The sequence below is a fragment of the Lynx canadensis genome, chromosome B3 (assembly GCF_007474595.2).
Source record: "Lynx canadensis isolate LIC74 chromosome B3, mLynCan4.pri.v2, whole genome shotgun sequence".
Taxonomy (NCBI): domain Eukaryota; kingdom Metazoa; phylum Chordata; class Mammalia; order Carnivora; family Felidae; genus Lynx; species Lynx canadensis.
In genome coordinates, this window is record NC_044308.2 from 138,300,471 (window position 1) to 138,328,162 (window position 27,692).

Consider the following 27,692-nt stretch of genomic DNA (forward strand, 5'->3'; position numbering starts at 1 on the left):
TGGGGACTGGACGATGCCTGGTATTTGGTAGTCCGAGACAGGAACATTTCTGCAGGGAACTGTTCGGTATTTGCATTAAGTAAGCGAAGGTAGAGACCAAACAGCCACACGTTGGTAGTTTAGATCAGGGTGTGTTGTTGCCACGTGACTTCTGATGCCCATTTTAGGAAAAACTTCTGTGTTGGGCGCTTTGGGGATTTTAGAACTGCTGTTAAAGGACTTTAACTTTTCCTTTACTTTTCCTTCCCTCCAGTGGCCTTTTTGTGGTTCCTCAGACATTCCCAAAGTGAGTCCTTGACATTGGCTCTTCCTGGAATGAATGCTGGTCCGCCAGTTACTTCTTACTTTCACTTAGGTTTCCAGGCTCGTGTCCTCTCACTTTCCAGGCCCAGCTTCTCTCTCGTCTTCCCTACTCAGTTTCCCTCTGTAGCACTATCATCATCTGATATGAAATATTTGTTACTTGCTTTCTTTCCTATTTATTGTATTGTCACTATGAGAATGTAGACTCCATAAAGTTCTTTTGGTCTCTTAACTCTTTTCTATGTCCCCCATGTCCAGAACAGTGTGATACAGTGTAGGTGCTCAGTAAATACTCGTATGACTGAGTGAATTGATTTTTCCATTTTGGGATTCTCTGGAACTTAGGTGGATTAATTTATTTGTAGCATTTTGTTTTTGTTCCTGTGACCTCTATTCAGTTATTTCTATAACAGAACATGTTGCTACTTAAAGTCTTTTTTCTGCAGATTCTTGAAACGCTGTGTTTAGGTGTAGTTAATAAGCTTGACTTTTGCTACATTTGTTACATAATTGGGCTAGAGTTGTAAATTATACTGGTAGCACAAAAGGGTATGGGTTTTAGAAACTCCTTTTGTCCAGTTCTGCTGTTTCTTAGAGTTGCTATTTTAAAGTTCTTTAAAGTTATTATTTTAAGGGCTGCCTGGGTGGCTCAGTCGGTTAAGCATCCGATTTCGGCTCAGGTCATGATCTCGTGGCTCGTGGGTTCCAGCCCTGCATCAGGCTCTGTGCTGACAGCTCAGAGCCTGGAGCCTGCTTCTGATTCTGTCTCCCTCTCTCTGCCCCTCCCCCCACTCGTACTCTGTCTCTCTCTCTCTCAAAAATAAACAAACATAGGGGCGCCTGGGTGGCTCAGTCGGTTAAGCATCTGACTTTGGCTCAGGTCATGATCTTGTGGTTCGTGGGTTCGAGCCCCGTGTCGGGCGCTGTGCTGACAGCTCAGAACCTGGAGCCTGTTTTGGATTCTGTGTCTCCCTCTCTCTCTGCCCCTCCCCTGCTCCCACTCTGTTGTGCGCTTGCTCGCTCTCTCGCTCTCTCAAAAATAAATAAACATTAAAAAAAATTTTAAAAATAAAATTATTTTAAGAGTTATTGCACTGGAAGAATTAGTATACTTTGTGCTTTTATTCTTTATATACACCTTGTGGTGATAGAGTTTGCTCAGGCAATGGAATTTGTCAGATCATTTTTTTGCCTGATGGTTTTGAAGTTTTATGTACAGTATTGGTAGAAGAAGATCCCTACTTAGAATAGCTTCTGCTGGGTGAGTTTAACTGCCTTTATTAAAATGTTGCTATTTCTTGTAACAATTTCCTAATTGTGTAGTTTATAGGCAAGCAATAAACAGCAAGATGTTTGAGGTGGACATGAAAATTGCTGCAATGCATGTAAAAAGAAAGCAACTCCATCAACTACTACCTAATCATGTTCTTCAGAAAAAGAAAAAGGTAAATTTAGCAAGTACTTAACAAAAGCGTTACTGACATAATGTTTTTACTGTATTCAGCCTATCTTACTCAGCGTTTAGACTCAGTAAGTCACACACATGAAGTAGATGACAGCAGGTGAAAAATCTGTTCTAGGGAGCAGCTCCATTATGTGAAACCTTGCTTCCGGTCAAGTTTCTTGCATGTACTTGATTCAGACCACACACAGACATGGAGATGCTTCTTCACCCTTATTTGATATAAACGTATATTCTCTTTTCAAAATTTTCTACTGTCCATTTACTATCCCGCCTATAGCAGTACCTGATTTCTTTTCCTTTAAAAAGTAGACAAATTAGGTAAATTGTGGATCAAGTAAATTCTGTGGCTTGTTATAAAAATGGCTTTATTTTGTTAAGAATTATATATGTATATTGCTTAAAAATTAAGTTGTGGAGTATGAAAATCACAAGCAGAGCTGACCAGAATTAATGTTTTGTAGTTTATTGTTCTGGGAATGGTGCTTCCTGTTGAATAACTTATAGTTGTGTTTTTCTCGTTTGGACTTCTAGAGAATATATTAGAATTTTAGTGCAGAGATGACAATTAGATTTTTAACGTTATATGATTTCAAAAATAGACGGCTTATTTCTGTAACGGAATACTTAACACACTGCCGTGAAAATAATTGGACTAGAGCTATATGATATTAATATGTTTAGTTAGATGCAGATGAATATGTACTATTTAATAATTTTATCTAAAGTTTGCAAGTTTAAAAATGTAAAATGACATATTTTTTAAGAGAATAGGAAAGAAAAGTCTGTTAGAGAACGATGGCCACCACTTTTCAGGGTGATGGTTGGTCATCTGGGGCTGGGGCTGGGACAGAGGACGAAGCTAACACACAAAGGGCTTCAGCATCATAAGGTTTTGTGTCTTAGAGCATAGCGTATATTATGGTACAAGCATCTGAGCCAAGGACGAGACTTTGTGGGTCAGCTGGCTCGATTTCAGGTTTCACGGCCTCCCAGCTGTGAGACTCGGGCCAATTCTGGACCAAACGTCATGTTCTTGATTCGCTTTTTCCCTAAAATGGAGATAATATTTTTATCTACCTCATTAGGTATTTTGTAAGGATATTATAGGTACTCTGTGCTTGGCACATAGTGAGTGCTCATACTTGTTTCTGTTGTTATCATCATAACTTTGGGGGCAGAGGTACTTACTTGCCTTTTTATTTTGGTCTAAAATGCAGGTGTAAAAGGCATTTTCATTTTTAAAATGGCTTACCACAGTAAAGCCTTTATACGGCTTGTCATTCTCTTCTCAACCTGATGCTTTTTTGAGTTAACTAAGTAATATCTAGAAAGTGATAAAATGTACTGCTGTTATTTCAAGCCATTTTATTTGTTTAATTGTTATAAAGCATACATAAAGTTTACCAGTGAACAATTTTATTTTTAAACTAAAGTGTCAGGTCAGACATTTGTCTTCTAATTGTCCCTTGGTGTTATTAATGAGTTTAAACAACTGCACTTAAACATGTATTTACTGCATGTAAAAATATGTAAACATTTTACGCATTTTCAGAAGTGAATGTAAATATAAATAGATTGTTGTTCTTTAACACTTACTTCCATTAAAACAGCTATTTATAACTGAAGTAATTAGATTTTCCAGGACCCTTGGTTCAGATTAACCTTTTAAATTAAAATTCCTATCTAGGGGTGCCTGGGTGGCTCAGTTCGTTGAGTGTCGGACTCTTGATCTCAGCTTAGGTCTTGCTGTTAGTATCGTAATAAGTTCATGCCCGTGTTGGGCTCCGGGTTGGGCATGAAGCCTACTTTAAAAAAAAAAAAAAACAAAAACAAAAAACCCTCCTACATTGATACTTGGAGCAACTAAAGTATAGTTTAAGTAAATTTTTTTCTACTTCTTAAAGTTTTATCGACTTACACATAATCATCTGGAATTTGAAAAGAATTATGAATGATCAGAAATGTATTATTTAGTCCAGACATTGTATTTATCAAATAAAGCTTAACTATAATCTTATCACCCAGTAACAGCTACTCTTCAGCATTTCAGTTTTATTTCTATATAGACCTTTCAGTGCACATATGTAACCTATACATATGTATTTTTAAAAGGTTTTTGGTGATACTTGCCTTTTGTGACCTCCTCTTTGGGTGCTTATTATGTATCCAGATTACATTACATTACAAATACTATGTGGCTGCTTAGTATTTCTTTGTATAGCTATGGTATGCTTATATCTGTCCTTGATTTGACATCATTTGGATTATTTCTAGCCACTAGTAAAATAGTATTTTCTTGTTTTTAGAAGTATCTAGAAATCTAGATCCATGAAGCTTTTCTTTTAGACTCTTATTAATACCATCCTTTTATAAACTGCTATTTGCAAAGCACTGTACAAGTGTTTTTCTGTATTGAATACTACAACAGTCTACAAGTATGTCTTTTATAGGAGAAACAGAGTGGCTAAAAAACTTGCCCAAGGTTGTAGAGTAAGCAACATGACTTGAACCTAGGTTTCTCTCTTTCGTATGTTCTGTCTTTATCTTTTATTGGAAAGTTTCGATAGAACCTTTATGATTTCTTGGCATTGAAGTCTCTTGCCAAATTTGGTATGGATACAGAGGCAAAGCAGAGCAGCCGTTTTGTGTTCAGACCAACCAGTTAAAACCTCCACGTTCACAGATCATCCTCAGCAGTGGCCTGTTGTCTCATAGGCATTTTGATCACCTGGTCAGGCAGGTAACTGTAGAATTGAGTGTAATTTACTTCCTGTACAAATCTTTGGTGGAGAGTGAAATTGGTAGCATTTTTGTGTAGGAAAGATGCTCATTAGGAGATTTGTTTCACAACGCAACTGACTACGTGAACAAGTGGCATTACTTTCTCTTCCTCTCCCTTCTGCCAAATCTCATCTTCCCCGTTTGATCAGTAACTAGAGAGCACACGCACATATGCACATACACGTAAATGGTGTGTGGGTTTTGTCAACAGTGCAATCCTTTCCATTAAAATGTTTCTGTAGAGGGTGCCTTGGGTGCCACAGTCTGTTAAGCATCCAACTGTTGAGTTTGGCTCAGGTCATGGTCTCATGGTTTGTGAGCTCAAGCCCTGCATCAGGCTCTGTGCTAATAGCTAATAGATTTTTCTGTCTGTCTCGCTCTGTCCCTGTCCTGCTTGACCGTGTTCTCTCAAAATAAATAAATAATACCTTTTTAAAAAAGAAGGAAAGGAAAAACAATTTAATAAAATGTTCCTGTAGGTAAATGAGCACCAAGGTTAAAAAGTATTCTGGAAAAAAAAAGAAGCTGAAGAAACTCCATTTGATATTGCAATACTATTGATTGTAGAAAGAGAAACCTAAGTTGTTTAGAAATCAATTTTCATCCCATATAACCATTCATAGTTTAAGTTTTATTTTGGCTTTCCTATATTAAATAACCTTTTTGAGTGCTTTGATTTTTGAGAAGCAAGACTAGCATTAGGATTTACATGTGGATATTAGGTTTCACTTTTACAAAATTTATTTTCACAGGAAAATTTATACTAGTGGATGTATCATGGTAAAATTCTAAGTTGGCGGTCAGAGCACCAGAAGTTCTTGCTTTGAGAGAAGCTCATTTATTTACAAATGTTTAGAAGTGGCGCTACACTGTACTTAGTTGATAATTTTTTTGAAATTACACGATTTTATATTCATTTCAGAATAATTAAAAATTGATTTAAAAATTGCTCATAAACCCAATAACCAGAGATCCTCGTTGCTAGTATTGTTTATCATCTAGATTGTTTTCCTAATACAGATGTCTATGTGTTTGTGTATATTCATAGTCCTCTGATCTAAGGTCCATCTGTGGCCACACGAGAGTGCTTTTTAGTGCGCAGCGTGTCTTAAGGACAGTGTGTACGTTTAGTTTTGCACCGTTTCTCCTGTTTTCTCCCGTGGAGGAACTGTCTTGTGGTCCGAGGCCTCTTGGAGGCCAGCAAGTTCACATCTCCCAAATGTTTGCCTTGTAAGTCAGCATGACACTTCTGGTTTTTCCGGACCTCATTCCTTTGTACTTTCTAATAGAAATCATTTATCAGAGTAAAAGATGTTGGTGTTTCAGAGATCTGGCTAAAATAAAGATACATTTGAAATATATTTCAGATATTTAATTTATCTAATATTTAATTTAAAATAAAATTAAAAATGTTTAATTTTACTAATTGCAGCATTCAACGGAAGGTGTCAGATTGACACCTCTCAATGACAGCAGCCTCGACTTGTCTATGGACAGTGACAACAGCATGTCTGTGCCTTCACCTACCAGTGCTATGAAGACCAGTCCATTGAACAGTTCTGGCAGCTCTCAGGGGTAAGGCGTGGAGTGGCTGTTGACTAAACACATTTGATGGATTCTCTCGTTAAAGTCATCTGTTTATTTTTCCCCATCTTCTGACTTTTTTAAAAACAGCAATTAAACTTATTTTGGGGAGGAAGTAATTATTTTTGTCCTGTTGTGTCGTACTTGTATTCCGTTTTTGGAACAGGTATGTCTTCATTCAGATACGAATGAATGTTAGCGCCGTAATCCCTCAAGTTTCCGACACAGATAGTTCCTGACTTTCGTGGTTCGCCATTTTTTGACTTTATAATGATGCAAAAGCAGGACAAAATCAGGAAAAACCATGCTTCGCGTTTTGAATTTTGACCCTTTCTGGGACTAGCAACATACTGTGTACGATAGTCCCCGATGCCTGGCACCAGCAGAGAGCCCCTAGTCACAGGGTCAACAGCCGGTACCCAGACAGCCATTCTGCACCCATGCAACCATTCTGTTTTCCCTTTGGTACAGTATTCAGTAAATTACAAGAGATATTCAGCACTTTATTATAAAGTAGGCTTTGTGTTAGGTGGTTTTGTCCAATTACAGGCTAACGTAAGTGTCCCGAGCATGTTTAAGGTAGGCTAGGCTAAGCTATGACGTTTGGTAGTTGGTTATGTGTATTAAATAGATTTTCGACTTAAGATATTTTCAACTTATGATGGCTTTAGTGGGATGTAATCCCAACTTAATCCAGAAGGAGCTGTACTGAGATATCTGCTAACCTTCAGTGAACTGTGTGGTGTGCTAAGGAGAACGGACAAGAGAGAGAAAACCACCTTTCTGTCCTGGAGCTGCTTCTATATGTGCAGCAGGAGAACATATCTATGAAAATATTAGGGGTCTCCTGAAGGAGGTGAAGATCTCTGTGGGCTGGTTTTAGTTACAGGAAACTTTTTTTTTTATATATAAGTGGGAGAGGGGCAGAGAGAGAGAGAGAGAAAATCTCAAGCAGGCTGTGCTCTGTGAGCACAGAGCCCAGCACAGGACTTGATCCCACTAACTAACTGTGAGATCGTGACCTGAGCTGAAATCAAGAGTCTGGTGCTCAACCAACTGAGCCACCCATGCACCCCTAAATATTTTTCTTACGAAAGAAAGACATGGCTATGGTGGCAAAAATTAGAACACAAAAAGCCATATTTATTTTTACTTCTGTAAATTCTTATGGTATATCCTTGCAGAGTCTTTTTTTGTTTGTTTTAATGGAAATAACTAGGGTATCTTCGAAGTGAGCTGTTTATGGTAGACTTCTCAGGTGCTGCTAATATTTTTAGTTGTGCCGATCATTTTGTTAATTAATGAGTTGATACTTAAAACTTGAGCAGTTTTGTGAGTGCGTGTTATATTTCATATTTCGTATTTTAAGAAGCAGTTTTAAATACCGGATTGCTAGTTAAAATATAACCAATGGCAGAGGTGGAGGTTAGGATGATTCTTTGGACAAATATGCAGTAGGGGAGATGTAGATGTACAGTCAGATAGGGTCACTTTTCTTCTCTTGGCCTTTGAATGCGTGCTGTGTTTTTAGGCTAATTGTGCACAGTCTGAAGACTTCAGGCACGAACATGGATTCTAAATCTTGTAGTTTTTTTTTAATTTTTTTTTTTAATGTTTTTATTTATTTTTGAGACAGAGAGAGGCAGAGCATGAGCAGGGGAGGGGCAGAGAGAGAGGGAGACACAGAATCCGAAGCAGGCTCCAGGCTCTGCACTGTCAGCACAGAGCCCGACGCGGGGCTTGAACTCACGGACTGTGAGATCATGGCCTGAGCCGAAGCCGGACGCTTAACCGACTGAGCCACCCAGGCACCCCTAAATCTTGTAGTTTTAAAAGCACTTCCCCATTTGTAGAGTCTTAATTTCCAGGGATTTTTTTTTCTTTTTTTTAAGTTTGAGTGTTCTTCCCCGCCCCCCCCCCTCCCCGCCACAAAGAAGCAGACGTTTTAATAAGAGGTTTGGGGTTTGTATAGAAGCTTTTGTACTTTGAGTTTGTGCACATGTATGTAAATAGGCATACATACTAAGTAACTTCAGAAGTTTTAATATTAGTTTCTTACATATAGTAATCTTCTGTAAGTAACTTCTGGATTTTAAGTTATAATTGTATATTTGCTTAGCAAACTTGGAGTATTTATTATACACTAGCCATTTTGCTAGCTATTTCTGGGTTTCTCCTGCATCTGTGGTGCTTCTCTGGCCAGCTGTCCCTTTCTGTTTAAGACACTAGATGTGTGTGCCCTCTCCACAGTCCTGTGTCCTTGTCGTCTTCCTCGGTGGGGGGAGGGGGGGACGGGGAACCCCTGTGCTTGTTGATGTCTGGGCTTCCCTGTACCAGTGAACTCTCCAGAGCTTTAGTGAGCTGACTGCTCTGGTTGCACCTGAATGTCCTGCACTGAAACACAAAGTCCTTTTGTGTTGCCGCCTTGTCCTGGCGTCATTGTTCCACGGTTGGCAGAGAGAGTGACAGTCTTTACAGAGGACTTTGTGCTTTGGTTTTTCTTCGGCGGGGGGGGGGGGGGGGGGGGGGGGGGGAGTAATTAAAATGAGATTATTTAACTACGATAGGATTGGTTTGAGACAGAAAAGTTGAAGAGATAGGAAAGTAAAGGATGAAGGGTTTGAGTTTGCTGAGATGACAGGAGGCAGTGGGATCCAGAACCTAGAAGAGGAGGGATGGCTTTGAAAGCCTTTGTTGTTTATCTGGGTCACTGGGTGGTCTTTTAGGGTGTTATGAACCCTTAGGTTTTGTAGGCAGAAACTACAAAGTTTCTACCTTTGTAGAAAGGTAGAAATAAGAAATTTCTTATTTCTTATTTATAGCGTTTGACAGAGTTTTCTTATACCCCACATCAGTTAAGTCTGTTTCCCCAAATCAGATACGATCAGGTGTTGTTGTTGTTGTTGTTGTTTAAAACTACCCTGTCTAGGGGCACCTGGGTGGCTTAGTTGGTTAAGGGTCCGACTTCGGCTCAGGTCATGATCCCGCGGTTTGTTAAGTGTGAGCCCGTGTCAGGTTCTGTACTGGCAGCTTGGGGCCTGGAGCCTGCTTTGGATTCTGTGTCTCCTCTCTCTGCCCCTCCCCCACTCTCGCTCTCACGCGCGCGCTCTCTCTGTCTCTCTCAAAAATAAACATTAAAAAAAGAACTGTCCTATCTAATATGCTAGTCACTAGCCACAAGTAGAGATTTAAATTTATTAAAATCATATAAAATTATTCCTTGTTTTGCCAGCCATGTTTCAAGTGCAGAGTAGCTACATGTGAACAGTGATTACCGTAATGGACAGCACAGCTCTAAGAGTTCTGTGGGACAGCACTGCTCTAGAATGTCTGTGTGCTTTTGGTTGTTGGCTACATTTTATCAAAGTCAGTTACTGATGTATATGTAGAAGTAAAACTAAAGAATCATTTCCTTTAGAAAATAACTTCGCATATTAAATTTTGTTATGGAATTTTATTTTATATTTCACTGTTTTGTTTCTCTTCTTTCTTTCTTTCTTTCTTTCTTTTCTTTCTTTTCTTTCTTTTCTTTCTTTTCTTTCTTTTCTTTCTTTTAGCAGAAACAGTCCTGCTCCAGCTGTAACAGCAGCATCTGTGACCAACATACAGGCTACTGAAGTTTCTGTGCCACAAGTAAATTCCAGTGAAAGCTCAGGGGGTAAGGTGATGGGGTTGACAGGCTTGAGAATATTTACACTGTATTTGGTTTTATCCTCCGTTTTGCAAGATGGCTTTATTTGTTGATTAAGTTGCCTGAATTCAGTTGTTTGACACTGTCGTATAATAGTGAAATAAAATTCAGAGACCTAAATAAAGCTTTACTTGTACCTTGCTGTTAATATGACTTATTGTAATTTTTGTGTGTCCATGTACTTGACCTTCTTAGGTACATCGAGTGAAAGCATTCCTCAAACTGCCACACAGCCAGCCATTTCACCACCACCAAAGCCTACGGTCTCCAGAGTTGTTTCTTCAACACGTCTGGTAAACCCACCACCTAGACCTTCAGGAAATGCAGCAACAAAAATACCTAATCCTATAGTAGGAGTCAAGAGGACATCCTCACCTCATAAAGAAGAGAGCCCCAAGAAAACCAAAACAGAAGAGGTATCTATATATTAGTTAGCCATGGGAATACCAGCCTGCGTATTTTAAAACCCAGTGGAAGAAAATCTTTGTGAGCCAAAATTGAGAAGCAGCAAGGAAGAATGCTTTAGAAAATCTTTACATAGCATTTTAGGGCCATAGTCTCTCTTCACCCTTCCTACTCCTCCCAGTGACAACCTCTTCCATAAAGCTGTGCCTCTCATTTACAAGTAGCTTGTCTCGTCCATAATACAGTGTAGCATGGGCTTCCACGTCAGTCATCCTAATTTATTATTCTCTTGTAACTCTATCTTTTATGTGCGCTAATCCTTCGATAGCGCCTTTGGACACAGTTCTGTGATTGAAATGGGTTTTGGAGGTTCTTACACTGTACTCGGGATTATAGGGTTACTAAATTTGAGAGGTTTTCAGGGAATTCTTAGTGAATGAGTAACCAAAAGTTGCCAAGTCCGATTAACTTTGAGACCTTGGATGACTACTTCCTCTAACCTTCAGGAAATTTTCTAGCAGTACTCTCATTTTTTTATAAGTGGCCAGTTTACCTTGTCAGGGTCTCCGTTTAGGAAAACCATTGAAGTGCACATTGTTTTGGTGTGGGTCTGAAAATATGAAATAGAAGTAAGTAGCCTTGTTACACAATTTTGTTGCTCCCTGGAGTCACTCTCTTGTTGTTTTGCTATTAGCGAGACAAGTCATCAATGCCCCCAGAGGTGACACTCCAGAAACTCCCAATTTCATTGTGACTTTTGGCTGATAAGTTGTTACTTAGGAGTTCACTCATTTCACCAAAGTTTCTTTAGAAGGAGGAGTGGGGTGGGGGGGGGGGGAATCTGGATTTTCTCATGGGAATGTTTTAATCTGTACTAGTGAAAAATGATTGTCTCTAATTTGTAAGTGTTCTGTTCCCCAGCTTACTCTGAAACCTTTTGTTTTAGGTTTTTGTTTTTTTTTTTTCTTTTTGAAATAGTCATTATTAAGTAAATATGAATAATGTGATGAATTTTGTCACCCTAATGATGCTAAATGAAGAGTGAATATATTATATCCTATCTTACAACACGCATTCCGAAAACCCATCTGCATACTTACTTCTTAAGGCAGTGATTTTCGGTGTTGATTGTACATCAGAATTTTTCAGCGTTTTTCCCCCCCTCCTGGTATAGATTTTATGGAGGCCTCCAGATACCCTGAATCAGAGATTCCGGGGGTTAGGCCCTGGAATCTTTTCAGGAAAGCCCGAGTGCTCCAGGACTGTCGTGCAGCAACCTGAAAATGTGCCAGTTCTGGTCGCTCCACATTCTGTCTGTTGGTGCTTGTTTGCAGTTGGCAGAGCATTTCAGAATTCATGTTTCCTTTTATCTTAGTAAAGTATATTAAGCATAACTCTAGATGCCTGCTCATTCTGTGCCCTTACTGTTAATGGTTTAATTCTTTTAATGGCTCCCTGAGAGCTCTGACTCCCTGTGTCTTGGCACAGTGTTTGTACTTCGGTTTGCACTTACCTTGGTAGAGAACACTCATGTTTCCTGTCTAGTTAGAGAGGCAGTAGGAATATAGAATTATCGCACTTGGTATGGAAAGTTCTAAATACATACCCAAGAGAATCATTTCATGTACCCATCATGTGGCTTCAGGTATAAGGGACTCTGCCAGTTCCTATACCCTTAATTCTTCATCCTTTTCCATTTCCCTTTGTACTTGGGTTATTTAGATTCAAAATCCAGACATCCTGTCATTTCAGTAGTATTTTTAAAATCCTCTAAAAGGTAAGGATTACAAAAAACAGCTTAAATAAAATAAACCTAACCCGCTTAGAAAAATGAAATTCATTAATACCGTATATCTAGTCAGTGCTCACATGCCCCTGATTGCATCATCATTGATTTTTTTTTTTTTTTTTCTTTGAAAGTCTTTATTTGTTCCAGTCTGGAACTAAGTAAGATCTCTGTGTAGCTATTGAATGATGTCCCTTAAGTATTCTTTAAAATACAGATTTCCCTCCCTTTTTTCCTTGCAGTTTTTGGTTTTTGTTTTTGTTTTGTTTTCTTAGGTTTTCTCACAGTCTAGGTTTTGCTTATGGAAACTCCATGGAGTCGACTAACAAAAACAGTTTTACAATATAAAAGAGATCTTAGGTTATCTCCTAGACTGATCTCATTTCCTGGAAGAGGAACTTGAATTTCAGTGGCTTTTCCGTTTATAAAGCTAATTAAAGTCAGAGTTGGGATTAGAACCCAGGGCTAAGTCTCATGGTGCTAAAGCAGAGGATTGTTATGAGTATACTAATTTTGAAGCTCTCCTAAACCGGGTGTTTTATTCTCTGTTAGTGAGTACTTGATATTAGAAATTTTAGCAAACCAGAAAGAAACCACAGGTCTTAATAGTATACTAACATGCATTGAGACGGGAGGGTTTCAGGAATTGTCAGGGAGTTTACGTCTGCTTAATTTGCATCATATGCAAAGGCTTTATAAATACATATAAATGGTAAGAATGGAATGTAAGATAAAAATAGAAAAATGTTTGACCCAGATTATATGGTTCAGTGATGCTATATATGTATTTTTAAACTTACGGAAAATTTCAAACATGAACAAAATTACAATGAACAGCCCTGTTTATATCACTTAGCTTCAGCAGTTGAGCACCTCATGGCCAGCCCTCTTCATCCACACATCTGATTCCTTTCCCATTGTTATGAGGCAAATCCCAGGCATATCATTTCAGCCAGAAATATTTCTGTGTATAGTAAAGGTCAAGACTTCTAAAAACACAACTACAGTATATTATTACCACATGTGTGCGTGTATTTGTATGTGTACACACACACACACACATACATACACCAGTATAGTTGCCAATATTAGCAATAATTCTGAAGTGTTAACATATCCAGTCAGTGTTGAAATTTGCCCAGTTGTGACACATTACTGTTCTTTAAGTTTGTAATGTTTGCAGGATGCAGATAAGGTCCTTATTGGAATTGGTTTATATTGTTGTTAAATCTCTCCCACTCTTAGAAACTCCGTGGTTTCTATGTCTTGTTTTAAAGCCACATTTAAAATTAAAAGTTTGGCCAGTAAATACAGCAGAGAAGTTAGTGTTAAAAAATAGTTTTTCTTAAGAAAGTGACATTAATTGCAAGTGACTGCAGGAACGGGAAAGTACAGTAACTTTTGACTCCTCCTTTCCCTCCTTTACCAAAAACGAGTTGGTTTTGAATAGAATTATAATAAATTAAAAAATTAAGACCAGAAGAGAGCACTCTTCTTCAGGATGTTAATAAGTTTTACTAAGCCAGGGGGATTGTGTGGTTCATTAAGTTTGGGAAAGCTAAAGAGGTATTCCTTCTTGAACTTCTCAGAATCTTTTATGTGCCAATATATGCGTGAATCTCCTAAAAAGGGGGCGGAGGTGGTGTGATAGTGTTCAAGTTTGTAAATTATTTGATCAAAGAACTCTTTTTTTTCTCTTCCTTACAAAAAATATTTTCTGAAACTCGTGGTTTTGGGGAATGTACTTAGGTGGTATTGATCAACAGTAACAGTTTTCTTCATATTCTTTTTAAGTTTGGAAGATACTGAAGCCAAATTAAATATGTTACATTAAAATTTTTTTTCAAGTGAGCGAGTAATCTATTTTAAGGCCATAATTGATCTTACAGGTTAAATTATTTTATAATTTATTTTATAATTTATAATTTATTTGAATTTTAAAAAATTAAATTTTTTTTATCAATTAAAGCATTGATTGGCAAGTAATCTAAATTTTTCATTTTAGAGAATAAAGCTTTTTTTTTCAAAAACAGGATGAAACAAGCGAAGATGCTAACTGTCTTGCTTTGAGTGGACATGATAAAACAGAAACAAAGGTATATTAATTTAGCCTTGGAATACATACACGATTAAGAGTACAGAAGATGTGCTAAAAATGTCTCTAGAATATTGTACTGTCTTTTGTTCTGTAGGCTTTAGGTTGTTTGCAGTATTGTTTTTAGAGAAGTGTTTGTCCCTTTTGAATGTTAATTTATAGTGCTGAAATTGAATTTCTCAAATGTGTGAGCTCCTTACTGAAGGCACAGTAATCTGGGTGGACCCTGAGTGGAACAGCAGGACGAGTGAGACACGTTCGGTACCTTTAAAAGAACTTATAATCAAGCAGAGAAGATAGGAGGTAGATGCAACTAATCACATTACCAGAGAAGATCAAAGTAATGGAGGCTGCAGGCGTGGGGAGGGCAGGAGGGCAGGAACGGTGGGCAAGAGGCTTCGTAGAAGGACCATGTATGAAGTGTTTGAGGTGGTTCTTGAAGGGTATATAGGATTGGGGGCATGACGAGAAGTGAGAAGGTCATTTCACGATTGGAGTGTGTGCGTTTAGAGAATGTCTTTGGCAGAACGTTTTAGCCTGAGCCTTCTGGGGTGCATGGGGCTTGAGGCGAGGTAGATGAGGTGAGAGAGAGTGGTTTAGCCAAGCCACATTAGACTTCGAACGTCTTTTTTTTTTTTGAAATTGGAATGTACTGAAGGCTTTTAACTTTTTCCTTGTATTGTAGAAAATTTGGAAATACTTTCCCCAAATTATTCCCATAATTGATATTTTAGCATGTGTTCTTTTGATGTCTTTATAGAATTTATTTGGGCATACGTGCCAGTGCCTTCTACCTTCCAACCTTTACTCTGTAAACCAGGAAAAACTGTTCCTGTGATTACATAATTCACAAAATATTAACGGCTGTTTAGAATGCTGTCTCAAAGCCATTACTATATTTTATTCAGCCAGTTCCCTATTTTTAGCGATTGTTTCTGTTAAAAAAAAAAAAAGTTGCTCTTTTCTATTGTCATATTGACTGTAGCTAAATACCTGGCATCCATTTATGTTTATTAGAATAAATTAACGAAAGGAATTACTGAGGCAGATCATACACTTAGTTTTAAGACTTACAACATTTTGCCAGTTTGTCCTTCAGAAAGCCTGCACTTCTTCCATTTCTGTTACCTACACCCTGTTTACCCCTTTCTGTTTCGTAAGAGAAAATTGCCATTTCATTGTTTTTTTGTATATGTTGTTTTGTAGAAATTCAAATATTTATGTTTATTTTCATCTTTGTGCGTATATATGTATTATTTTGCTTTGTGCACACCTTTAAAAAAGTTCAGAGGAATGACATGGTTCGCCCTGTTTTTTCTGATAATAGAGTAGATCAGTGCATTGATTATTGAAGAGGGGAGGAGAAACCAAAAAAAAAAAAAACAGAGAGAGAAATGTTTTAAAAACGGACTTTTTTTACTTTTAATTAAAGGTGTGGGAGCAGTTTTTGTCCTTTTGGGTAATTTTATTTAATAATAGTAACTGGGTTTTTTTCACATAGCTAAGAGCTTGGGTTTGTATTATGTTAATTACTGTCTGGGCAACATTTCGTAATGTGCCTGTGTGCATCTTTAGTGATTATTTTCTTCAGATGTCCAAGTTGGAGGTAGTTGGAAAGTCATGAGAGATTCTGACCATGCCTATAGAATTTAAGTAGGCAAGTAGAAATTTATGTGTATCTGAAATGACGAAAGAGCCTACGGCGAGGCTCACTAGATGAGTTTGTAATGTAGTCCCATCTTTCTCTTGACCCTCTTGTCTTCCAATTTGTCTTCTTTATTAGCCACCAAACCCAGTTATGTTCTTTTATTCTTTTTTAAGTCTCTTTCCTCCCCCGTCCTCTTTGTCTCACAGGAACAACTTGATACAGAGACAAGTACAACTCAATCAGAAACTATTCAGACAGCGGCTTCTCTGTTGGCCTCTCAGGTACTAAGTGCAAAAAGCAAGGAGAGTTTTATAAATGTTGTTAAGATTAGTGGGGTATAATGAACTAAAATGAGCATATGCCAAAGACCCTTAAGATGATCTTTGTGACAGTAACTACTTGTATCGTAGTATAAAGCTAGAGCACTGGATTTAATGGGACCGTTCTTTGCACTGTCCAGATGCCGACTCCTCCCTGTGTATATTATTTGATCCTGCAAATCATTTAAATCCTCAGTAGTCACAGGATGCAGTATTCTTACAGAGGTTTTCTTTATAGGTCAGAGTGAATTTTAAATTACGGTAGAACCGAAAACCATTCTTTGTGGATCTTTTTGTGAGGTTGATAAGTTTTTTTTTTAATTTTTTTTATTTTTAAAATGTGTTTCTGTCTCACATTTTACTTCTGATTTTCAATTATTAATTTAATGTAACCCATAATTCTTTAAAATTATTTTTTCATTTGTCCTAGAAATTCTCTCCGTGGCAGTCCCTTGCATACAGTAGGCACCTGGAATCTTTTTTTAAATAGTGATTTGGGAACCTTCATTTTGTTTGTGAAACAGTTGTTCAGATTGATTCTACTTCAACGTCTAGGTCACACTCTGACACGAAGTAAATATTTTCTTTACGTGCACATTGAGCTGGTGACCCTCGGGAGGTCGGTGTTGCTCACAGCAAAGCTGCTGAGCTGAGGCAGTGGTATTTCGCTGCTTTGTGAGGTTCGGGGTTATTTTAACGTGATAATGTTAAAATGTGTTTTTGCTGACCATTAGCCCTCATAGCCTCTAAAGAGAGAACCGTCGTGTTCACTTTCTGGAATGTCTTTTATTTCCATAACTTTTACCTAATAAAAAGTCGGGGTGGAGGAAGTAACTAAAACAGCATTAGGAAATGTGCTTGGTACTGATCCGTGGACAAAGCTGTTCAGCAGTCGTGAACTCCTGGGATGCGATTTGCATGTCTTTTGGCCTCTGCTGCACTACTCTGGAGAACGGTTCTCATAGTTGTGCCTTACCAATAAGTTCATCCCTATCGTGATCAGTACTCGTGGGTGTTTGCCTTTTTGGGTATATTTAGGAGGGAGTAAAACTTACATTCTAATGTAAACATTCCTAGAGCCATTGAGAGAGAAAACACCCAGTTATAAAAAGAGTGATTGTGTAGATGACAAGGAAGTACATCGCTTTCTTTGGTAATAGAAGCGGTGTCTGTCTTTCCGGGGAGAGGATTATAATGTCGTAGCTGTGTGTAACAAAGAGTCCTTACTGCTTTGAGATAAACTTGAAATTCAAAATGTTAGGATCTCTGGGATCTGCTTCCAAGTAAGCTGGGGGTGAAGGTGGGTGGTTGGCTCTGGTTGGGCCGCCGGCGAAGGTAACGGCCAAGTGGGGATTCATCAGCTAACGTGCTCTGCTTGTGTGGATGCCTGGAATTTCCCATAATAAAACAAACATTTATCTCTGTTTTTGAATGTTAACAGAGGCTTGTGATTTAATCCTTTTTTGACATGAAACTTTGCTAAAATTTAGAGTAATTAAATTCTGGCTCAGCTGTATCGATTTTTACGATTTTTACGGTCAGAAAATGATAAATTGACCGGTAACTGCTGCTCCTGTGTAGAAGGTGAATTTTAAGTGTTCTCCCACATGGGGGCGCTCCAGTACCAGTTAATGCTACAGCTCTTAGTGCTGTTGCGGGTAAATATAGTTCAACGTGAATTTAATAACGATATGACAGGTCATTCTTAGAGCAGCGTGTTTATAAATCTGTGTTTTAAATTACTTAGGAGTTTCCTGTGTATTGCTAAAATATGCCTCCTTTATTATTTGAAAATTTCTACAAGTGTGGAACAAATCATTTCACGGTAATAGTCGTGTTTATTTGCACCTCATTTTTGTTTTTCTTAAAATTTTTAATACGTCTATGGTAAGGTCCCATCCATTTCTTAGAAAGTAAAGCAGTGGAAAGTAAATCTCGTTTTTAAGTTACAGTGCTTTGAACAATGTTGTGTTCTTTGCTTTCGTTCTCAGAAAACATCCAGTACAGACCTTTCTGATATCCCTGCTCTCCCTGCAAATCCTATTCCTGTTATCAAGAATTCAATAAAACTGAGATTGAATCGGTAAAAACAACCTCAGGGGTCCATAAACAATATCTGCCAACTCAACCTGTTGTCTTCAAATGCTAAAAAAGGAGAATGGAGGGTACAAGACTAGACATGACTGAAAATGGATTTAGGTTTTTTTTGTGACCTCCCTTACTGGGCTAATCAGCACTTGATCGGAAGTCCAGGTTAGTATGTGAAGCCAGGAGTACTATTATTATTGTGTTAGCAACAGTTACATTAACGATTTCAAAAAATTACTGCCTTTAAAAAAAAGAAAAAAAAAAAAACACCTCAAGCTATATTTGTATCCACAATTGACATCTGGATTGGGTTTATGTTTGATGCATTGTTTGGAAAATTTGCAATACAAACTGGCATAAGAATTCCTTGTTCGATGATGCACTTTTATGTAATTTTTTTATTAGAAAGGAGAACTAATTTTAGATTTTCGGCTTGATGGATTTTCATTTTTTTCCTGAAAACTTTCCTTTACCATTAGTCTGCAAACTGGATACTGTCGTGCAGCGGTATCCTTTTCTACTTGAGGGAAAGGGTAAGAGTACGTCTCGTTCAGTCCCTGTGCGGGAGCTCGAACCCTTACAAATGAAATGTCAATCCTAGGGTATATATTTGACATGGAGAGAATAATTAGGAAATAGTTGGTTTTGATGGGGTCATGATTAAGAAATGATATATTGGTTTTATTTATAGAATTGTTCAGAGTGCATACAAATCAGCGATCAGCCAGCGACTGTGTTCCTTTGAGCTTGTTAAAGCTCCACGTTTCTTTTGCCTTCAACCTGTTTGTCTTTGAAACAAAGCTTTTTGCTCCCCGCCCCTTTTCTTTTCCCTTTCTGCTTGTACGCAGTAAGGTAGAACTTGATTTCATAAAAAACAAAATGCCAGTATTTTCTTAAGCCATGATGTGAAACCAATGATCCTGTGGCCACATGGCACAGAACACTAAATTTTGGTCCCGTGGCTGAGACTTGAGGGTGACTAGAAGTCATGCCTGTGGACTGTGACGACCTGTCTCGGAAGGCCATTTGATCTCTGAGTATGCGGAATTTTGTACACTCCACGGAACTCTTCTCTGTAGTGAAGTTGATTTTCAATTTTAGACGTGTGGGCAAGAAGGCATTTTCTCCAAGAATTTTAAACTAATTTTTATTTTTAAATGGTTGACCGAAATTTGTCAGTAAATTTTACATGTAGAAACATTTTAAAAATCATTTCTAGCAAGCACTTGGCATCTAGTCAGCCCTCTACTCCTTTTTCATTTTGTCTCATCCGATCAGTAGATTAGGAACTCCTTTCTTTAAAGAAAATAAATCCTCATAATTAAGCAGCAGAATATCCGTCTTCACGAAGTATGAGGGATGCCAGATGTTGATAAACTTAGTTACACTTTTCTTAATCTGGACAAAGCAAACCTAACAGATTTTTCTGATGAGCATGTTTTATGAATCTTCCATTGTGCTCCATTCTATCACATGTGCATTTTTCATGTTAAACTGCAGTTACTTAAACTCTTCCCCTATCCTTCTAAATTAATTTTCCAAAGTTGGAGTGTAGTCTTTCCCCTTAGGCTATGCATTAATGGAGGCTTTCTTTTCACCGTACCTTATAACGTCTAGTAGACCGTGTTTCCGCTTCCCACATCTTCGCTCCGCACAGTCACCTTGCCCTTCCTCCCGCCACCTAAGGAAAAAAAAAAAAAAAAAAAAAAAAGATGGTCATGCTAACAGGTGAAGTGTACAAGGTGTCTGTGTGTTTTGTGTAGCTTCAGAGTTAGACTGAAATTGCCAGGCACAGATTTAGTCTTGTCATTTTGTTTACACATCGGGGGAAAACAATTCAGTTTATTAAACGTTTCATGTAACTGCACCCAAGTTTTGCCAAGCTGGAAACTTGGACCTTTTCTGTGTAGTGACTTTTTAATTCTAGTTTTCATAACCTGGAGATCAGACTGTTGCTTTCGCATGATGTATGTAGTGTCTCATGACTGGAGTTTGCTTTGTTTTATAGTATCTGTACTCCTTGTATTTTTCAAGAGCTATTTTGTAAACAGATGATGTATTTCTCCATTGAAAACACAATAAAAAAAAAAACAGCACAATCCCACAGTTGGCTGGTTTCTTCGGACTGACTTGATTTCTTTTGTTTTTTCAGCGATACATTGGTTATACTTACAACTTTATGGGACGGCTGTCAGCGAAGATTGGCAAAGGAGTTTACTTAGGTTACCTTGACAAAGGATTTGCTTCTTGTTAACGTATGCTTAGCAGTGGCAGTCTAGTAATGATCGGTACCTTATATAATCAGTATTTTTCCTATACGTGATCATTATAAGGAGGAAAATGTGACTATAGTTACTATTAATTCACTCTCAGCTGCCCCACTGGCTACAGTATTTGTGTACGTAGACACTATACCTCTTCTGCATATTTGTCTCAATCGTGTGGACCGTGTACTGCTGATGCGTTTCTTTTCCAAAGCTGTTGGTGTTCCATGCGATTGGTCCACTGTCTCTCGTGTCAGCAGGTGGCGCTGTTGTTTTTCAGTGACTTGAGGATTCTAGACCACAACCAGCTGAGATCTCCTGTTTCTCATTTTACTAAACCCAAACCAGATACTGCTTCTCTTAACCCCCCCAAATGCTCAACGTTGCATACTGAAGTCGTGGGGTAAGAGGGAACTGCTTCGTATGTTTCTAGTGGCCCGCTCTTGAGTATGGCTATCTTAAGTGCTTCTAGGGGAGGGGCGGACCTCCCGAGGTAAAAGCCGTTGTTCTCCCGGACACGCGTTTGTGTGTATCTCGTTCCTGAAATTCCAAATCCTTATACCTTTATTATATACATCTATACATCTTATGTGTGTGTATAACAATTTACGGCTGCAACACGGGATAACTTCTTATTAAACTTCCGGGGCTGTTCAGTGAAAGGGAAAATACTGTAAAAATTATCCTTGACTCCGTTGTTCACGCCTACAGAACTGAACTTGCTGGACTTCTTCTGCCTAGACAGACACTTAAACGTGGGACTGAATATCACACTTTCTGACTTTGGTCACCTACGTGGTCTTTGGGCTTTTCGTGCATCTTGCTGAATTAGCAGAATACTTGAAAGTTGTGTGTTTTGTGGCTCTGGGTATATTCTGGAATAAAGTTTGTATTTTTCTGATTAACACCTCTGTGTTCTTCTCCGCACAGAAAAATGTTTTAGAGCTCTGTGCGTAGTATTAGCTCTGGCTGCAGTCAAGGTGGCAATAAGTGATGAGCAGCTCCAAGTAGCAATTTTGGTGCATGAAAGGGTAAATCGTTAACATACACAAGCTTGTAGACCGAGCCCTGGGAGTACTTAAATGCATTTGCCCAAAAAGAGAAACGGTTTCTCTAAAAAGGCATTGAGTAACCTTGTGGATAGATTTTTGCCTACTTTAATTCTAATAAAAGAACAGCACAAGGAAAATTAGTTGCTTTTAGCCTGAATTGCATGTTTTGTTTTAAATTCTCCACCTTACGCCTTTCCTGGTAGTTTTTCTTCAAACCAGAATCACAAATGGATGCTGTCTTCACTTAGACCTGAACTTGGTGCCTGAGGTGTTAAGTGTGCTCTGTAACAAACGTGACTTAAAGTCATACCGTGACAAGTGGCCTGTTTAATTCTGCGCAGTGTGTTTTTTGTATTGGTCTGATCCATTTATTCATCCTTTCTCTGTGCGTACCAGTTGAAACATTCTCGTGACGTTTTATGTGGCTTTATTGGCATCAGTATTTCTGAGCCGTGTATTTTACAAGTAGTTGTATATACTTCATCCTAGAAGTGATTTCGTGTACTTGGGAGTCTTCAGCTTCTGTTCCTCTTCCTCAGAGACACACTTTTGTCTCCGGGGCCTGTGGACATCACTGCGGCTGATCGGCGACCAAGCGTATATGATTTTATCGAAAGGGATGGAGTTTGAAGCACACTTCCTGCCCGCCCCCCCCCCCCCCCCCCCCGCCATCTCCTAGTTCACAGGCCTTTCCTTGAAAATGTAGAATTAAGGCTCTGCTCAGGTTCACATTTCAGAAAGATCACATGCGGGTGAAAGGTGGTAATTTTGGCTTTGGCTCCTGTGCTTTTTTTCCACAGTTAACCTCCTTTAAAGGCTTCCCATTCTCAAAAAGCGAAAAATCCTATCGACAGGGCAGAGTGTTGTTGAGGGCTTAGAGTTTAACCAGCTGTTTAAAATGTGAACTTTTAAATGAGGCACTGCATTCCCTTTCCTTCTGTTCTGGGTATCTAGATGCTGCACTCACAGGATGGGAAATGGGTCATCTTTTGAAATGAAAAATAGAAATCTGTTGTGTGCTTTAATAGAAGCTTTACATTTTTTGCTATATTTCTAAGGTACAGGATAATCCCTTAATCAAAAATTGTTTTCTCCTTGCCACCCCACTTAGAATTTCTGTTCACCTGTGTTATTTTTCAGTCGGGACAATGGATTTATGCTGCACCTTCCACACTCCCGCTTTCTGAGGTGCCAGAATTGACCAGGGAAAGCCTCCGAATGTGTGGGTTTTGTTTTACATTGTGAAATAAACAGCCAGGGGCTAGAAGCCCCTGAGCTGATTGACCCTGGGCTTGAACTTGCCACTGACGCTTGGACTTAGCAGAGTTCTTTTTCCCAGCTGAGCACAGACCCCACAGCCATAAGGCCTACCTGAGACCTACCACAGCAAAAACACATTATTTGGAACAGTATAGGTTCAGTTACATAGTATCCTAGCCCTTCGGTACATTTCATACCCATTGTTTTATCTGTGGTTGAATATTTTTCAAACTGCTGCATCAGTGGTTTGAAATAGATTAACGAGAAAGCCATTAAGTTTAAGGTTTAAGTCTCAGGGTGAGTATAATGTAATTAACAGTTAAAGTGACAACGCATCACCTCGTGTAAGTCTCCTGCATCTCAGTATTTGGAAGTATCCAGACCGTATACTCTGTTCTCACCTAAAGTGGATGTTTTTAATTTCATGTCAGTCACGTGATTATGACCTGATTTTTTTTTTTTTTTAAATCTCTTTCTCAGAAATACTTTGTAAGCCCTTTAGAAGCATTTCTTTTAATTAATTTGTATGATGCTATTTTCTGATTCAACAGATTTCAATCTGAAAATACGTATTTTGAATAATTCAAGAATTTTAGTTTTATGGGTTTCTTACAGCTCATTGCAGTTAGTTCAGTCTTGTGTGTTTTCTAATAATGTCAGAGTCCCTAAGATCGTTAAAACATTTTTTTTAAACAATTTTTCCTTTAAGAAGACTTATGTCAATGCAAAATAACAGTTATTTCTGGGGAGTAAAATGATCTCGTGCCACGGCTGTTCCCCTCTGCATCCCCATATATACATGCATATGTGGGCGTCTGGGTTCTTTTCAAATTTCAGGCATAAGAAAGTAGGTGTATGTATTTTACTGTAATAATGCAAAATGTCCCAACTTTGTGCCTGTTCCTTGTGGATGCTGTCTCTCTCTTGGCACGACACCCTCCTTACAAACTTTCACACTGTGTGGTGCCTGGTGCTATGTGATTTCCAGAAATCTGGCATGAGAATTGGTCCTTGTTTGCGTTTTCTGACTGCAGTGGAGCTGTTAATAAAGAGATTGATGATAAAGTTGTTGAAAAGAGACAGTTGGGCAGCACTGCTCCCCATGAGTGACAGAGGGCACGATCCGCCTTCACAGCCAAGAAAGCTGCCCCCAGCAGAGAACCGACCGTGCCTGCACACTGTGCCAACACTATTAGAAGAGCTTTGCTGTACTATTAGGCTACTACATCTTTTTAATTCAGACTTGCCTCCCATTCCCACTCTTATCCTAAAGTTCGTGGAATGAGTGCTCAGGACGTATTCTTTGCAAATGGGACACACATACTTCCCAATGTAAAGTAATTATCTTTGCAGATTCTTAAGAACACTTAATCATCCATCCGAATTTGGCTTTGTAAAATTAAGTTTTATTTAGAAACTAGGACTACAATTTTTGCAGAAAGCCTGTTTTCTTCCAGACAGCAGCCTCCTCAAAATCTTTAGTTTGACAGTCTCAAGAATGAGCTTTGGCCGGAGTAAGTATTGATTAGTTTATGGGTTGTTAAATACCTTAGTCAATAACGATTATAATTGTGTGTGTGTTTCACCTATCACCGTTAGGAAGCTTAGGTTGCTGGCATTCAAGTAAGCTGTTGCGTTTTGTGTGGTCTCCTTGATAGTCCACTAGAATTTTTGACACTCTTAATATTGATCTTAAAGATACAGATTTTGCCTAAAATTTTTTAGCCGTCCTAGGTTATGTGAGCATTATTTTACTGGTCCGATGTCTTTTAAGGAAACTACTGTATCATTGTGGCTTTTGTCTTATAAAGTGACCCAGATGTGGACACCAGTTTCTTGACGATGAAAGTTCTTGCATGATTTTGCATGTATGTTTTTTGCCATCTGCCAGGACTGTTGGGTGGATGGACACACACACGCACAAAGACACACACATTTCGCAAGCTTTTTTTTTTTTTTTTTTTAACTTTAAAAATCTGTTCCTGAGATCTCAAAGTTAGAAGGTACCCGTTGAAACATCTAGTTCATTGTATCCATGACCACCTCAACCATTCCCATTGATGGGGTTGGGTGGGGGGGGGGGGTCCAACAAATCTCATGGTTTCCTTGATTACAATAGTTTCACTGTTCTTTTAGAAATAAGTTCTATTTCCTTTAACATGAGCTTTAAAACAGATTTCTGAATTTTTACTCCTTGTTTTTCTTATCAGCAGTAAAATTACATGCTGGCAGGTGTTTTATGGCTAGAGTGCATTAAGACTGAAGCCAGACCAGACCACAGGACATTAGCACGTCACTCGATCCCTGTACTTTGAGTGTTGGTGATCTAACCTCTAACATGCATTCTCCAAGAACTGGACAACCGGAGGGGAATTAGATCAAACTCCTACCTTTGAGTGTATACTTTGAGAACACGTCCTCCAAGTGAAGCAGTACTTTGGGGAGTAATGGGGCAACTTGTCGTTAGATCAGGTTCTTTTAAGTAGGCATTTTTTGAGGTTAATGGTAAGCATGAGCTGTTGCTAAGTTGGGAATCCGTTGATAACAGGGATAATGAAGAGCATGGATATACACCAGTAATTTACAATTAGATAAATTAGCTTAAGTAATTTGTCAAAGATCATGCAATTTCTCTCCGCATCTGTCTGACTCTAAAGGGTTTTTTTCCTGCCATTCTACATTGTTTGTTCTCAACTTACCTTAGATTTAGGAGGAAATAAAATGGAGCATTTGCAGGATTGTCGTGTAGTGAGCCTTCCTGGTTGTCGCGGAGTTGTATAGCATGTTTCAGAGCCTGTTTTCTGCTGGTTGGTTGTCCTCTTCCCAGGAAGATTTATTGGACACACTCCCCAGGTTGGTTTCCCAGGGTTGATTCTAATCACAGACCTGTAAATTGTAATCCCTACAAAATGGGCTTGGGTACTGTGGTGGGTGGAAGAGAGGTGAGCTGCCACGACTCCTGGTGTTTTCCATCCGCTCCCTCTCACCCTCGCGGTACTTTCAATGAAGAGTTTTGGGATTGGCGATTGTCAAACAACGTTGGAAAGCATGAAAGTTCTCCCTTTCCAGAAGGGTTTGAAATGGCTTAGATTTGAAATGGGCTGAGGATGAACTTAAGTGTCGATGACACACAATGTTACATTAGTTTCAGATGTGCAGCATAGGGATTCAACATCTCTAGTTGTGCTGTGCTCGCGGGAAGCGCCACCGCCACCTGTCACCACACCACACTGTTCCATGGCACTGGCTGTACACCCTGTGTTGTAGTTTCTATCCCCACGACTGACTTAATAACGGACCTCCCATCTCTCCCTCCCCTTCACTCATTTTGCCCATTCTCCCTCCCCGCTGGCAACCATCAGTTTGTTGTCTGTATTTACAGGTCTACTTCTGCTTTTTGTTTACTCTGTTTTTTTAGATTCCACATGTAAGTGAAATTGTATAGTATTTATCTTTCTCTGACTTTGTCACAGCATAGTACCCTACAGGGCTAGGGTATTTGAAACATTTGAAACATTTAGCAACATCCATGCTGTTGCAAACGTAAAAAATCTCATCCTTTTACTGTTGCTGTGTAATATTCCTCACGTACGTGTATGCACATCTTAAGAATGAAGTTTCTAAAAAGAGTCACGCAGACGGTGCCTGGCTGGCTTAGTCAGTAGGGTGTGCGACTCTTGATCTCAGGGTTTTACACTTGAGCCCCACGTTGGGTGTAGAGATTAAAATCTTAAAAAAAAAAAAAATAATGTAGTTGGGATAAAGGGGAAATGTTGTAACGTGAGGCCAGAAACCTAGAGAAAATAATGCCGACCTCCCCTTATTTACTCGACCAAGTGTTTTCAAAATCTGCATCACCACTTCCAAATCTAGTTGATGGCTTCGTGGGATTTACATTCCAGTGGAAGTTGTTTGTTGTTGTTGTTTTTTTCCATTACCTTTTTACTAGTAATGGCTAATTGCTAAACTGTAAAGAGATTATGAAAACTTTTAAATTCAGAATCATTTGGGAATTCTCATTTGTAGCTTTTGGTCACCACTCAAGATTATAACATCCAAAACCATGGAGTTTCCATGAATGAAGGATTTGAAGTAAAAGCATTTTTAAGGGGCTCTGACTCGTGTGGTGTTTTACTTGAAACATGCCATATTGGTTACCAGGAGGAAAAGACGGGAAGGAGAATCCCATCTGAGTGTCTGAGGCGTGAACAGACACGCGCCAACTGGAAGGTTGGGGCTCTCTCGAGAGTAAGAGATGAGTGCTAGGCTTTTTGTTCAGTGAAAGACTTGAGCTGCCACTTTAGGGGGCGGTGGCATCGTGGTAGGGGTGCCTCGTCCCTTGTGTAAGAGTTCCGTGGGTTCCTGGGGCATCTGTGTCAGGCTTGGCACATGCTAGAATCAGTAGTGAGCAAAATTGCCCATTAAGCCTTCCATCTTGACTGCCATTTTATCACATTAGCCAATTTGAAACATTTAGCAAACACCTTTTCTGTGCGGTAGTGGAAAGAGTGCCTGTTTTTATGTCACTGCTGCTTTCAGACCTAGGCTTTAGCACGTCGACATTCACTCTGGAAAGCTCATCAGCCTGAAAAGTTTTGACTAACAATTTCTAACAATTTTGCATTCTTAGTTGGCTTAGCCAAAATGGTGGATGGCAATTTGAGCGTTGGTCCAAGCTAGGATTTAGGAAATCCAACATTGGAAGGCGGTTGAATGTTTGAGATTCCATTCAAGTGTAAAGTTTGTGTCAGATCAACTTGATGGTGAATTTTGTTTGTAAATAATTACTTCAGCCGAATACTGTCACCAATTTCTTGAAATTATGTATGTAGTTGGTGTGAGGGGCCACCAACTGAAGGTCCCTCGATAAGATGAGGGAAACCCCCCAAAACTCTGTTAGGTCATTTTTTCTGACTTCTAAGTTGAATATTGCCAAACCTCGCCCTTGGC

At 38.9% G+C, this 27,692-nt stretch overlaps 1 protein-coding gene across 10 annotated transcripts in view; it reads left to right on the forward strand.

Moving 5' to 3' along the window:
- PAPOLA (poly(A) polymerase alpha) overlaps positions 1 to 20,265 on the forward strand; it is a 61,980-nt gene extending 41,715 nt beyond the window's left edge. For 2 of the 10 annotated variants that reach the window (XM_030319927.2, XM_030319925.1), the window contains exons 16-22: positions 1,627 to 1,748; positions 5,982 to 6,124; positions 9,691 to 9,791; positions 10,020 to 10,240; positions 14,049 to 14,111; positions 15,965 to 16,039; positions 18,070 to 20,265. In XM_030319927.2, coding sequence (XP_030175787.1) covers positions 1,627 to 1,748; positions 5,982 to 6,124; positions 9,691 to 9,791; positions 10,020 to 10,240; positions 14,049 to 14,111; positions 15,965 to 16,039; positions 18,070 to 18,165 — 821 coding nt within the window. In that variant the 3' untranslated portion in view covers positions 18,166 to 20,265. The remainder of the gene's footprint in view (positions 1 to 1,626; positions 1,749 to 5,981; positions 6,125 to 9,690; positions 9,792 to 10,019; positions 10,241 to 14,048; positions 14,112 to 15,964; positions 16,040 to 18,069) is intronic. The other 8 variants (XM_032593457.1, XM_030319928.1, XM_032593458.1 and 5 more) reach the window with 6 other exon arrangements.
- The last annotated feature ends 7,427 nt before the right edge of the window (positions 20,266 to 27,692 follow it).